The sequence below is a fragment of the Jaculus jaculus genome, chromosome 1, assembly GCF_020740685.1.
Source record: "Jaculus jaculus isolate mJacJac1 chromosome 1, mJacJac1.mat.Y.cur, whole genome shotgun sequence".
Lineage (NCBI taxonomy): Eukaryota > Metazoa > Chordata > Mammalia > Rodentia > Dipodidae > Jaculus > Jaculus jaculus.
This window is the reverse complement of record NC_059102.1, coordinates 229,928,731-229,942,162: the sequence shown is the minus strand read 5'-3', so window position 1 is coordinate 229,942,162 and position 13,432 is coordinate 229,928,731. Positions and strand designations below refer to the sequence as shown.

Here is a 13,432-nt window from a genome sequence, read left to right as displayed (position 1 = left end):
GCTCACACTACTTGTGCCAACAATGTGATTTATGCAGAACACCAGTTTTCTGGGCACTGGAATTTCCGTACATTGTACATACTAGATAGAGGGTGCCTTCAATGACAAGCTCCAGTTAAAACACCAGGGAACTGAATTGTCTCACAAGCCTCCTGGCCAATGCCATTCCAATATGCCATGACATGTTGTTTCTGGGACTTTGGAAGTTGCACCTGGTCATCCCAGACCCTATGCCTTTCCCCTTGGCTGGTTTTGCTGTTCATCTTTTCACTGTGCTGGACCATAGCTAAGTATGGCTGCAGGTTGATTCTGTGACTCTCTGGCAAACTGCCACACCCAGATCTTCACCATGACCCTAAAGCCAAAATGAACATAAAATCTGCCAAAGGTCCAATGGACACTTTGCTGGGTGTGGTGGTGCATACCTTTAATCCCAGCACTCAGGAGGCAGAGGTAGGATTTCTATGAATTCAAGGCCACCCTGAATTCCACCCTGAATGACCCTACCTTGAAAAAAAAAAGAATTTTTTCTAAATTCAAAAGCCAATACAAAGCCTGGACATACCAGGCGTGGTGGCACACATCTTTAATCCCAGCACTTGAGAGGCAGAGGTAGGAGGATCACTGTGAGTTCAAGGCCACCCTGAGACTACATAGTTAATTCCAGGTCAGCCTGACCAGAATGAGACTCTACCTCAAAAAACAAAACAGAAAAAGGCTGGACACGTACCCACAAAGGCACTAGAATTACCGAGAGCAACAGAACAAAGGCCCAGAGCCAAAGAAGCCAAGTTCATCTACCTGGCCTGCCGCCCCAGAGAAACAGGTGCCCTCAACCCAGCTAATTTCCCTCGTGCTGGAGGGCAGAGGAGCACAGCAACCTGCTATTGTACAGAGAGATAATTCTAGGTTGACCAAACCTCAACTTCTCCCTAAGTTTGCCTGAGAGCAACCTTCATCAAAAACAGAACAATCAGAAGCTGAAAAGGTAGTTTGGTGCTTAAGGCACTTGCCTAAAAAGCCTAATGACCTGCTTGGTTTTTGTTGTTGTTTTGAGGTAGGTCTCACTCTAGCTCAGGCTGACCTGGAATTCACTAGGTAGCTGCAGGGTGGCCTTGAACCCACAGTGATCCTCCTACCAAGTGCCTCCACGCCTGACTACAACCTGGTTTTGATTCCTCAGTACCCACATAAAGCTAGACGTAGTGTCATATGCCTTTAATCCCACCACTTGGAAGAATCAGAGGTCTATGCCAGGCTAGCTACATTGCAAGACCTTATCTGTTGTCTAGAGCCCATCAGTAACAAAGTTCAGCTAGCAGACAGAGGTGTAGAGTGTTATATGAGTATTTTTAATTAAAATGTCAAGTGTGGGCTGGAGAGATGGTTTAGCAGTTAAGGCATCTGCCTACAAAGCCAAAGGATCCCAGTTCGATTCTCCAGGACCCACATAAGCCAGATGCGCAAGGGGGCACATGCATCTGGAATTGTTTGCAATGGCTGGAGGCCCTGGCACGCTCATTCTCTCTCTGCTTCTTTCTCTCTCAAATAAATAAATAAGCCGGGCATGGTGGCACACGCCTTTAATCCCAGCACTCGGGAGGCAGAGGTAGGAGGATCGCTGTGAGTTCAAGGCCACCCTGAGACTACATAGTGAATTCCAGGTCAGTCTGGACCAAAGTGAGACCCTACCTCAAATAAATAAATAAATAGATAAAATATATACTAAAAATAAATAAATAAAATATCAAGTTTGATGGGCTGGAGAGATGGCTTAGCGGTTAAGCGCTCGCCTGTGATGCCTATGGACCCTGGTTCGAGGCTCGGTTCCCCAGGTCCCACGTTAGCCAGATGCACAAGGGGGCACACGCGTCTGGAGTTCGTTTGCAGAGGCTGGAAGCCCTGGCGTGCCCATTCTCTCTCTCTCTCCCTCTATCTGTCTTACTCTCTGTGTCTGTCACTCTCAAATAAATAAATGAATAAAAAAAGAACAAACAAAAAAAAATCAAGTTTGAAAGCAGGCCATCCATTGGCTACTGACTGTATTTCCCTCAGAGCATTTTCTTTCTTTTTATTACTTTCACTTTCATTGGAGGACCTTAAATGCTACTGAAACTTGCCTGAGAACCACAGAACTGTAATTCAAAATGATATAAAAAAAAAAAGGGGGGGTGGACTGGAGAGGTGGCTTAGCAGTTAAGCTCTTGCCTGTGAAGCCTAAGGACCTGGGTTCGAAGCTCGATTCCCCAGGACCCACGTTAGCCAGATGCACAAGGGAGCGCACGCATCTGGAGTTCCTTTGCAGTGGCTGGAGACCCTGGCGCACCCATTCTCTATCTTTCTCTTTCTCTCGGTCTGCCTCTATCTCTGTCTGTTGCTCTCAAATAAATAAAAATAAAAAGAAAATTTGAAGAATCTATTTATAGCCATTCTTTCAAAAGAAGAAGAAGAAGCCTGGACCAGAGTGAGACCCTATCTCGAAAAACCAAAAAGAAAAGAAAAAAAGAAGAAGAAGAAAAGAAAAAGGGTTGGAGAGATGGCTTAGTGGTTAAGGTGCTTGCCTGCAAAGTCAAAGAACCCAGGTTCAACTCCCCAGGACCCAAGTAAGCCAGATGCACAGAGTGGTGCATGCATCTGGAGTTCATCTGCAGTGGCTGGAGGGCCTGGAACACCCATTCTCTCTGTCTCTCTAATAAATTAAAAGTAATTTTTAAAAAAGTAATTCAAGAACAGAATTAGGAGAATTTGAACTCCTGGCTGAAGCCATATATGTACTGAAAATTGAGTTTAAAGGAAAAGCACAAGAAGCTTCAGAAGCAGTTTTTTCTATATACCTGGATGATCTTTACGGACCTACAGATACTAGAGTAAGTGAACTGACAGGGCTGGAGAGATGGCTTAGCGGTTAAGGCACATGCTTGCAAAGCCTATGGACACAGGTTTGATTCTCCGGGTCCCATGTAAGCCAGATGCATATGGTGGTGCATGCATCTGGAGTTCATTTGTAGTGGCTAGAGACCCTGCCTGGTGTGCCCATTCTCTCACCCTCCCTCTCTCTAATAAATAAATAAAATTTTAAAGTCCCAAGTGATATAAATTGCTTACTGAAACTTATAATGAAACAAGTGAACTGACACTATTATACTTTTTTTGTGTGTGGTTTTTTTGAGGTAGGGTCTCACTCTAGCCCAGGCTGACCTGGAATCTCAGGGTGGCCTCAAACTTGGCAAGCCTCCTACCTCCTGCCTCCCAAGGGCTAGGATTAAAGATGTGCACCACCACACCCAGCTACTCTCCTTTTTATTTATTTAATTAAATTAATTTACTTGAGAGAGAGGGAGGGAGAGAAAATGGGCACACCAGGGCCTCTAGCCACTGTAAATGAACTTCAGACACACATACCACCCTCGTGTATCTCGCTTTATATGGGTACTGGAGAATCGAACCTGAGTCCTTTGGCTTTGCCAGCAAATGCCTGAACCACTAAGCCATTTCTCCAGCCTACCATATATTCTTTTGAAAACTGTTTGTAGCTATATGAAAAAAATATAAGCCAGGCTTATATGATACCAGAGGTAGGAGGATCGGCATGAGTTCGAGGCCACCCTGAGAACGTATAGTGAATTCCAGGTCAACCTAGGCTAGAGTGAGACTTGACCTGAAAAACAAAAATAAAAAATAAATAACAAAACAAGCTATGTCTGACATCATATAGGATATATATTTTTAAAAAACAGGCTGGAGACATGGCTTAGCAGTTAAGGGTGTTTGTTTGCAAGCCCTGACGGTGTAGGTTTGATTCCCCAGTACGCATATGAGGTCAGGTACACAGAATGGTGCATGCATCTGGAATTTGGTGGTAGTGGCAGGGGCCCTAATGTGCCCATTTCCTCCTCCCTCCTCTCTCTTTTCCTCCTTCTCTGCCTGTAAATAAATAATAAAAATATTTTTAAAATAAAAAACAAGAGCCAGGCATGGTGGCGCACACCTTTAATCCCAGCACTCAGGAGGCAGAGGTAGGAGGATTGCCTTGAGCTTGAGGCCACTCTGAAACTACATAGTGAATTCCAGGTCAGCTTGGGCCATAGTGAGACCCTACCTCGAAAAACAAAAAAATGAAAATAAAAAAATAAGAACCAACAACAGCCAAGTGTGGTGGCACATGCCTTTAATCCCCAGCACTTGGGAGGCTGAGGTAAGAGCATCACTGGGAGCTTGAGACCGGCCTAAAGCTACATAATGAATTCCAGGTCAGCTTGGCCTAGAGTGAGACCCTACCTCCAAAAACCAGAAAACAAAAACAAGCCAAGAATAAGAGAGAAAGTCTAGAAGACTATGAACAAATCATTATCAAAAGAGAGAGACAGAAAAAAAAAAATCAAGCATTGTCTGCCAGCAATGTTTATTGAAACCAAAGGCTGGAAAAGATCATGTGACTTCCTACCAAGCCTGGTCCTGTGAAGCTGAGTCCTGCAGCCTGCTGCAGAGTCCACTCACCATCCATCTCTACTAGCATCTGATTCAGGGTATTCTCCTGCTCACTCTGGCCTCCCAGGTGCCCGCGGCCTCGCTTCCTACCAATGGCATCAATCTCATCAATGAATAAGATACAAGGGGCGTTTTTTCGGGCCATTGCAAACATGTCACGAACCTGGAAAAGGAATCCACAGAGCCTATTTTGTTACTTATTCCTGTCACACTTACAGGAACCATTCACCCCTAGCCCTCCTTTGGGTATATTAGCATCTCCCAGGTGGCATGCACACTGGACTTGCAGGCAGGGTCCCACACACAACCTGTAGCTACACAAGGTGACCAATCCTGGTCAAGAAGTATGGTGGCACATTCTGCATCTGGTCACGCATTCACTTACCCGTGCTGGCCCAACACCGACGAACATTTCCAGGAACTCTGACCCATTCACAGTGATGAAAGGCACGCTGGCCTCCCCGGCAGTTGCTTTTGCAAGAAGGGTCTTGCCAGTACCAGGCGGACCAGTGAGCATGGCTCCCTGCAATAAAAAGGGGAACCTGGCTCTCAAAGGATAGATAACACACGAGAACAAACCCAATTTCCATAAGAGCTGAGTAAGGACTTGTTTCCTTACACAGGTGCCTTCACCAACCCACTAATGAGAATCAAATACACTACTTTTAGAACCTATTTTTTTTTAAGTAATGCATATTCCCCACAGCTCACACACAGGCAAAACAGAGAATAAAGGTCCCATGTCCCCACTCAGCAGATTTGTTCTGCAGGTACAGCTCCAGGAGTCCCAGAGTCAAATGGTTAGAATGTGGGTCCCCCCCCCTTAAATGATTATCACTAAACTGCTCCAAAAGGGTGGTACCAATTTATATGGCCACCCCGGAGCGACACACTTTTGCCTATAAGAATCTGGCCACTGAGTCTTGCTCAGTCAGCCTCGCAGACATGCAACACAGGGATTAATATGCAAGCTACTGCAACTGGCTTTCATGGACATCCAAACACAGGTCCTCATGCTTATGCAGGTGCTGAACCATCTCCCAAGCCCCAAATTGTTTCAAAATGCTGTTGGGCTGGTGATGAGACTTAATGAGTAGACTGCCTGCTTAGTGTGTAGCCTTCAGTTATATACCCACCACCAGGTGACCATGCATGATTATAATCTCAGTACTCCAGAGATGGAGGCAGAGGATCCTAAGTTCAAGGCCAGTCTGGGCTACGTAAGACTGTCTCAAAGCAAATGGCTTGAAGTTGGGGTTAGGAATATAGCTCAGTTGGTACAGTGCTTGTCTAGCATGCATGGAGCCATGACTTTAATCCCCAGCACCACATAATCAGGGCATAATAGCGCACGTCTGTAATCCTAGCATCTGGGAAGCGAGGCAGGATGATCAGAAGTTTAAAATCATGCTAAGTTTAATAGGTAGTTTAAGGACAGCCTTAAGACTATATCTCAGAAAATAAAGGCTAGAGCAAGATCCTATTTCAAAAAAAAAAACATAAATAAGAAAAAAAAATTTAAAAGCCATCAAGTTGAGTATATGAAAAAACTATGAAGGTATAATAAAATGTGGTAAAAATACACAAAGGGCTAAAAAGATAAAGCATGTGCTGCTCAAGCTTGTGTCCCTAAGTTCAGCTCCCTAGAACTCACATGGAGCTGGTCACCAGAGCGAGTGTCTACAATCCAAGCATGCCTGACGTGAGATGAGAAATAAAAACAGGAGAAGTGTCCCAAATCCTGCAGACTAGCTAGCCTGGTGAACACAGTGGTGAGCCAGAGACTGTATCAAACAAGGAGGAGGTGAGGACACACACCCAAAGTTGCCCTCTGACCTCTACACACATAAGCCCCTGCATTTTTGCACATGTAAAACCACATATACACACTACATATATGTATGCCTGCATGCATTCATCATGTATATTTGTATGTATATGTAAAGCCTCTGCCTCAGACTACTTCTAAGTTAGTTCTTACTTCAATTTAGAGAAACAAGCTTGTAGATAATGTGATTCACACAGGACATTTAACAGATGTTTCTGATCAGTGGAACCAAACTCAAAGAAAGGGCTAACCTATAAATTAAGAATAATGCTGGGCTGGGGAGATGGCTTACTGGTTAAAGGCACTTGCCTGTGAATCCTAAGGACCTCAGTTCAATCCCCAGTACCTGCGTTAGCCAGATGCACAAGGTGGCACATGCGTCTGGAGTTCATTTGCAGTGGCTGTTCTCATTCTCTGTCTCACTCTCTCAAATAAATAAATAATAAAATATTTTTTAAAAAAAGAATAATGCAATGTGCTCTTACAATCGAGTTAAAGTAATAATCTCAGAGGCATACATCTGGCTCCTATGCCCACAATTTTAGATTTAAGATTCTACAGAATTTTAAGAATTTTTTTTTACAATGCAACTGTCCGACAGAAATTAGCCTCAATACCCATGACCTTGCAGTGCCTAGCAATACCTTCACGATACCCTCACAATAGAAGAAAAGACATCAAAATAAGACAGTAATGGAGAGAGGGAGGGGATATAATGGAGAGTGGAGTTGTGAAGGGGAAAGTGGGGGAGGCAAGGGAATTATCATGGTTTATTATAAGTATAAAAGTTGTCAATTGAAAGAAAAGAATTAAAGGTAGGAGGATCACTGTGATTTTTCGAGGCCACCCTGAGAGTACATAGTGAATTACAGGTCAGCCTGGTCTAGAGTGAGACCCTACCTCAAAAAACAAACAAACATGTGGCAGCAGCAGGAGCAGCAACAGTCGCCATCTGGCTGCTGTTCGGGGTCTTTAGGACTCAGCTATCAAAATGGGCAGAATTTTCCTTGACCATATTGGTGGTACCCATCTGTTTTCTTGCACCAACTGTGACACAATCCTGACCAACCGTTCAGAGCTTATATCCACTTGGTTCACTGGTGCGACTGGTAGAGCATTTCTTTTTAACAATGTAGTAAATCTGCAGTACAGTGAAGTTCAAGACCGGGTCATGCTCACTGGCCGCGACATGGTTCGAGGTGTGAGCTCCAAGAACTGCAATAGCAAGCTGGGATGGGTCTACGAGCTCGCCACTGAAGACAGCCAGCGCTACAAGGAAGGCCCCATGATCCTGGAGCGTGCTCTAGTTCGAGAGAGGGCTTCGAGGAGCATGTGGCATCTGATAACTCTTGAAGAAAAAGAGAAAAATCCATCTTTTCCTAGGTCTCTTTCACCAAAAACAAATCTACTTGCATACACTGTCCACCTTAGCATCAGAATCGGATTCATGAACTGCAGAACAAGAGGTTGTGAGGATCGAAGATGGAACCGTTTTTCCTTTTTTTTTTTTAAGTTTTTTTTTCCCTGTATTTTCTATTCATCAGCAGTTTGTAGAGAGAATATGCAGGTGCCGTTACTCTTCCCTCTGTCTGCATTTTGAGTCAGAAGTCTTATCTGCAGCTACATGGTGGGTTATGTGAGGAACAAAACTGGGGCTGGTAAGAGTGAAAAGTGTATCTTATGTAAATTTTGAGTGGAGAATATGTCAAGAGCATGGTTTTCAAACTTATTTGGTCTGCATTTTAAATCCTTTTCTTTTAAAACCCAGTTATTTTACTTAATTGCTAGCTTCAGAGAAGAGATCTGTGCCCAGCGCTGGAGGTTCAGTGTTCACCTGGCTTGTGCTGGCCTGTGTGCCACGTATCCTTGGTGGAGATGAGCTGTAAACAGAGCCCATTCTTCTTTGTCAGTCTTGACCCAAAGATGTCACCATGCTGGTGCTCATCATCACAGAATTATCTTGATCGGAAACTTTCTGACACGGGGAAGAACAGCTTGGTTGTCTTGTCCATGTAACTTAAGCACAGTAATATAAATAAAGTCATAGTTGGAAAAAAAACAAAAAAAAAACAAACAACAAAAAGAATTTTAAGAATTGTATCTGAAGAAAAGGAAGGAAGGAATTGTATCTGGGCACAGTGACACACACTTAACAAGTGGAGATAAGAGTTCAAGGTCATCCTTGGTCATATACAGAATTTGAGGCTAGCTTGGGTTACATGAGATCCTGCCTCAACTAACAAAAAATGATTGCTGCCAGGCATAGTGACACACACCTTTAATCCCAGTACTCAGGGGGCAGAAGTAGGAGGATCATCATGAGTTTGAGACCAGTCTGAGAGTACATGGTGAATTCCAGGTCAGCCTGAGCTAGAACTCACTACCTCAAAAAAAACAAAACTAAAACTAAAACAAAACAAAAAATTATTTTCAGCTGGGCTTGGTGGTGTACACCTTTTAGTCCCAACACTCAGGAGGCAGAGGTAGGAGGATTGTTGTGAGTTCCAGGCCACCCTGAGACTACATAGTGAATTCCGGGTCAGCCTGGGCTAGAGTGAGACTCTACTTCGAAAAACCAAAAAAGAAAAAGTCAGTTATTGCATGTGTTTGTTATGATGGGTTTGTTTGTTGGTCTGTTTTCCATTTTTAAGGATTTATTTTTATTTATTTCAGACAAGGAGAGAGAGAAAAGGTGAGAATGGGCACACCAGAGCCTCTGACCACTGCAAATGCATGCACCACCATGTGCATCCGGCTTATGTGGGACCTGCAGAATTAAACCTGAGTCGCAGACATGTGCCTTAAGTGCTAAGCCACCTCTCCAGCCCCCCCTTTTTTGGGTAATTTTTAAATATATATATTTTTTTAGTTATTTATTTGACAGAGAAAGAGGAAAGGGAAGAGAGAGCGAGAGAGGGGTCACGCCAGGGCCTCCAGCTACTGCATTCAAACTCTACACGTGTGCAACCTTGCACCACTGTGCATCTGGCTTACATGGGATCTGGATAGTCGACCATGTGTCCTTAGGCTTCCCAGGCAAGTGCCTTAATCACTAAGCCACCACTCCAGCCCTTCTATATCTATCTACCTACCTATCTATTTTTAAGAGAAAGAGAGAGCCAGGTGTGGTGGAGCCTACCTTTAATCTTAGAACTTGGGAAGCACAGGTAGGAGGATCACCATGAGTTTGAGGCCACCCTGTGACTACATAGTGAATTCCAGGTCAGCCTGAGCTATAGTGAAACTCTACCTCAAGAAAACAAACAAAAAGAGAGAGAGGAAGGTGTAAAGAGAAAATGAGTGCACCAGGACCTTCAGCCACTGCAAAAGAACTCCAGATGCATGTGCCACCTTGTGCATCTGGCTTATGTAGGTACTGGGAAACCAAAACCTGGGTCCTTGGGCTTCACAGACAAGTCCCTTAACCACTAAACCATCTCTCCAACCCTGGTAGTCTGTTTTCTGTAGCTCAGGCTAGCCATGAACTATGTGGCCTAGAATTCAAAACAGTGTTCCTGCTGGAGTCTCCCAAGTGCTGGACTTACTGCATGAGGACTTCACTGTTTGCTCTGCAGATGCTATTCCATTCTCTGCCCTCATCAAGAGTAATACAGATTCAGAGGGGAAAAAAATAACTTTTCAAGTATTTTTCTCCTGTGAACCACAGCATTTAGCTGTTTTAAAATTTTTTTTATTTATTCATTTGAGAGAGAAAAAGAGGCAGATGAGATAAAGAGGCATGTTAGGGCCTCCTGACCACAGCAAACAAACTCCAGAAACATATGCCACCTTGTGCATCTTGCTTATGTGAGCACTGGGGAATTGAACCTGGGTCCTTAAGCTTGGCAAGCAAACACCATAACCACTAAGCCATCTCTCCAGTGCCACCATGCTCCCGACCCTTTTTTGAGGTTGCGTCTGACTCTAGCTCAGGCTGACCTGGCACTCATTCTGTAGACCAGACTGATCTCAAAATCACAGTGATCCTCCTACCTCTGCCTCCTGAGTGCTGGGATTAAAGGCGTGTGCCACCACACCTGGTTATTTTAGCTTTGCCTCACAGCCCAGGGCGCTGCTCCTTCCTCAATCCATACCTTTGGGATTTTGGCTCCTAAGTCCTGATACTGCTTTGGGTTCTTCAAGAAATTCACAAACTCCATAATTTCCAACTTGGCTTCTTCACAGCCAGCTACATCTGCAAATCGCACGCCAATGTTGTTCTTTAAGATCTTGGCTGTCGTCTCACCAACGCTGAATAGGCCTCCTGCTCGCCCACCACGCCCAGCCCCCATTGGGCCCCTTCGCACAGCATAGAGGAGGATGCCAACCAGGAGCAAGGTGGGCAACAGGCTCCGGAGGAAAGAGCTACAAAATCCAAGAAAAACATTTGTCATATTAACTCAGAGACAGGTAAGAACCAGCTAGTCAAGGAGCAGCAGACTGCTCTAGGACTTTCATTGCAAAAAGGGGCAGTTTCTTTCAAAATGTCCCAAAGTCTGCCTGCAGAAATGACCTGCCCAGTGCCAATGGTGCTCTATTTCCCCGGCCACCAGGAAAAGGCTACAGCTCCAGCCGGTAAGCAGGAAGCCCTGGCAAAGCCTTGGTCACGGCCCTCCCTCAGGAACCCCAGCCTCAGCACTACCTAATACCTTTTTTAAAATAAAAATAAAAGGCCGGGAGTGGTGGCGCACGCCTTTAATCCCAGCACTCGGGAGGCAGAGGTAGGAGGATCGCCGTGAGTTCGAGGCCACCCTGAGACTCCATAGTGAATTCCAGGTCAGCCTGGGCTAGAGTGAGACCCTACCTTGAAAAAGAAAAAAAAAAAAACAAAACCAAAATAAAAATAAAAGGCATGGTGGTGCACACCTTTAATCCTAGCACTCAGGAGGCAGAGAGAGGTAGGAAGATCACTGTGAGTTCAAGGCCACCCTAAGACTATATAGTGAACTCTGGGTCGTCCTGGGCTGGAACAAGACCCTACCTCAAAAGACCGAAAAAGTAAAAATAGGCTGGGGAGATGGCTTAGCAGGTAAAGAGCTTGCTTGCAAAGCTGTTGGCCCAGGTTTGATTCCCCAGTACCTATTTGGAGGCACATGTGTTAGAGTTCATTTGCAGCAGCAAGAGGCTTTGGCAATGCCCATACTCACTGTTTCTCATAAATCAAATCAAATTAAAAAAAAAAAACAGACCAGCTGGACATGGTGGTGCATGTCTTTAATCCTAGCACTTGGGAGACTGAGATAGGAGGACTGCTGTGAGTTCAGGGCCACCCTAAGACTACACAGTGAATCCCAGGTCAATCTGAGGCTACAGAAAGGCACTAACCCCCCCCCAAAAAAAAACCCAGATTTAACAAATATTCTTTTACTACTAACATTGTAAATATTAGTATATGCCTACTATATACTGAAAAGAAGCACACTCCAAAATATGTTAAACAATGCCTTTTTGTTTGTGTTCATAATCAGACACCCTAGACTAGAGTCTCCCATCCTCTTCCCGATCCCCAGAACTCACCCATCACTCTCAGTAGTGTAGACTACTGCAGCTTGGTTGCTGGGCTCGACCCCCAATTCCCACTGAGCAGACTCCAAGTTCCGCTCAAAGGTGTCAACACTGCCAATGTTAAACCACACGTACTTCTGCAGAAGCCAAGAGCAAGTTGAGGTTATACCATGTGTACCAGAGATTTGCGTTTACATGCATAGCTGTCCACAGTCTGTGTTCTCATGTTCTGACTCCTCGTCCAGCTAAACCTCCTTCCCCTAGCTCTGACCTCTACACACCTAAACCCTACCCTAAGGCGAGCTCCAAACGTAACTATGGAGACAACAGGTGCTTCTTCAATTCTGGTCACACAACAGTGCAAGTTCTAGAGGAAGTGCACAATGCTTTAACAACTGCAAGTTCTTCATCTTTGTCTTTACCTCTTATTCTTGCCTCTCACACTGCCAAGCTCTTCCACAATGTTCTTATACTTGACAAAACAATTACAGTTCTTTTAATAAGGACTCCTGAGCTGGACGTGGTGGCGTAAACCCTTAATTCCAGCACCCACCAGGCCTTACACATAGTTAAAAAAGAGAGGGTTTGAAGCCAGTCTTGGTGGGGCACACCTTTAATGCCAGCATATGGGAGGCAGATGTAGTAGGAGGATCACTGTGAGTTTGAGGCCATCCTGAGAATACATAGTGAATTCCAGGTCAGCCTTGGCTAGCGAGAGACCCTACCTCAAAAGTATATATGTATGTGTGTGTGTGTATGTATGTGTGTATATATACACACATACATACACACATACATACACACACACACATATGTATTTATATATGTACATATGTATATTTATATATGGACTGGAAATATGGTGTAGCAGTTAAGGCGCTTCTGTGAGGCCTAGGGATGCAGGTTTAATTCTCCAGGTCCTACATAAGCCAGATACACATAGTGGTGCATGTGTCTGGAGTTCATTTGCAGTGGTTAGAGGCCATGGTATGCCCATTCTCTCCCTATCTCTCTCTATCTCCCTCCCTGTCTCTAATAAATAAATAAATCCCCCCCCCCCGGCCGAGACTGACTGAGGCCTCTTGGTTCCCACAATGAATACCAATAACCCCACCAAAGAAGAACTCAGCAGAATAGGGGCAGGGGTAAGGGGGTCTAAGAGTGCAACCTTTTTATAAAATAAACAAACAGGGCTGGACAGCTGGCCTAGCAATTAAGGTGCTTGCCTGCAAAGTCTAAGGTTCCATTTCCCAGTACACACATAAGCCAGATGCACAAGGTGGTACATGGGTCTGGAGTTAGTTTGCAGTGGCTAGAGGCCATGATACACCCATTCATCCCCCCCCACCTGCGCGCGCGCGCGCGCGCGCACACACACACACAAACAAGTAAATAAGTAAATAAAAATTTAAAATAATAAAACTTTAAAAACATATATCTAGAACACTTGGCCTTAAACCCACTCCTCACCTCTGAAGATGTCCCGGGGGTAGGAATAACACGCACAAATTGCTTGTTTACAACTTCTAGCCGATCCACCTAGGAAAATGAGAAAAGCAGTCAGAACAGCTAAAGCAGTAAGCAGGACTCTCAATCATAGGCAGGACAGCC

At 44.7% G+C, this 13,432-nt stretch overlaps 1 protein-coding gene and 1 pseudogene across 2 annotated transcripts in view; one reads left to right on the top strand and one right to left on the bottom strand.

Moving 5' to 3' along the window:
• Positions 1–13,432, bottom strand: part of LOC101596156 (AFG3-like protein 1) — a 48,157-nt gene that overhangs the window by 13,624 nt on the left and 21,101 nt on the right. For both annotated transcript variants that reach the window (XM_045130162.1, XM_045130168.1), the window contains 5 exons: positions 13,292–13,360; positions 11,834–11,958; positions 10,411–10,681; positions 4,874–5,011; positions 4,498–4,651 (listed from right to left, as the gene is read on the bottom strand). In XM_045130162.1, coding sequence (XP_044986097.1) covers positions 4,498–4,651; positions 4,874–5,011; positions 10,411–10,681; positions 11,834–11,958; positions 13,292–13,360 — 757 coding nt within the window. The remainder of the gene's footprint in view (positions 1–4,497; positions 4,652–4,873; positions 5,012–10,410; positions 10,682–11,833; positions 11,959–13,291; positions 13,361–13,432) is intronic.
• On the top strand, positions 7,284–7,669 carry LOC101614127 (annotated as a pseudogene).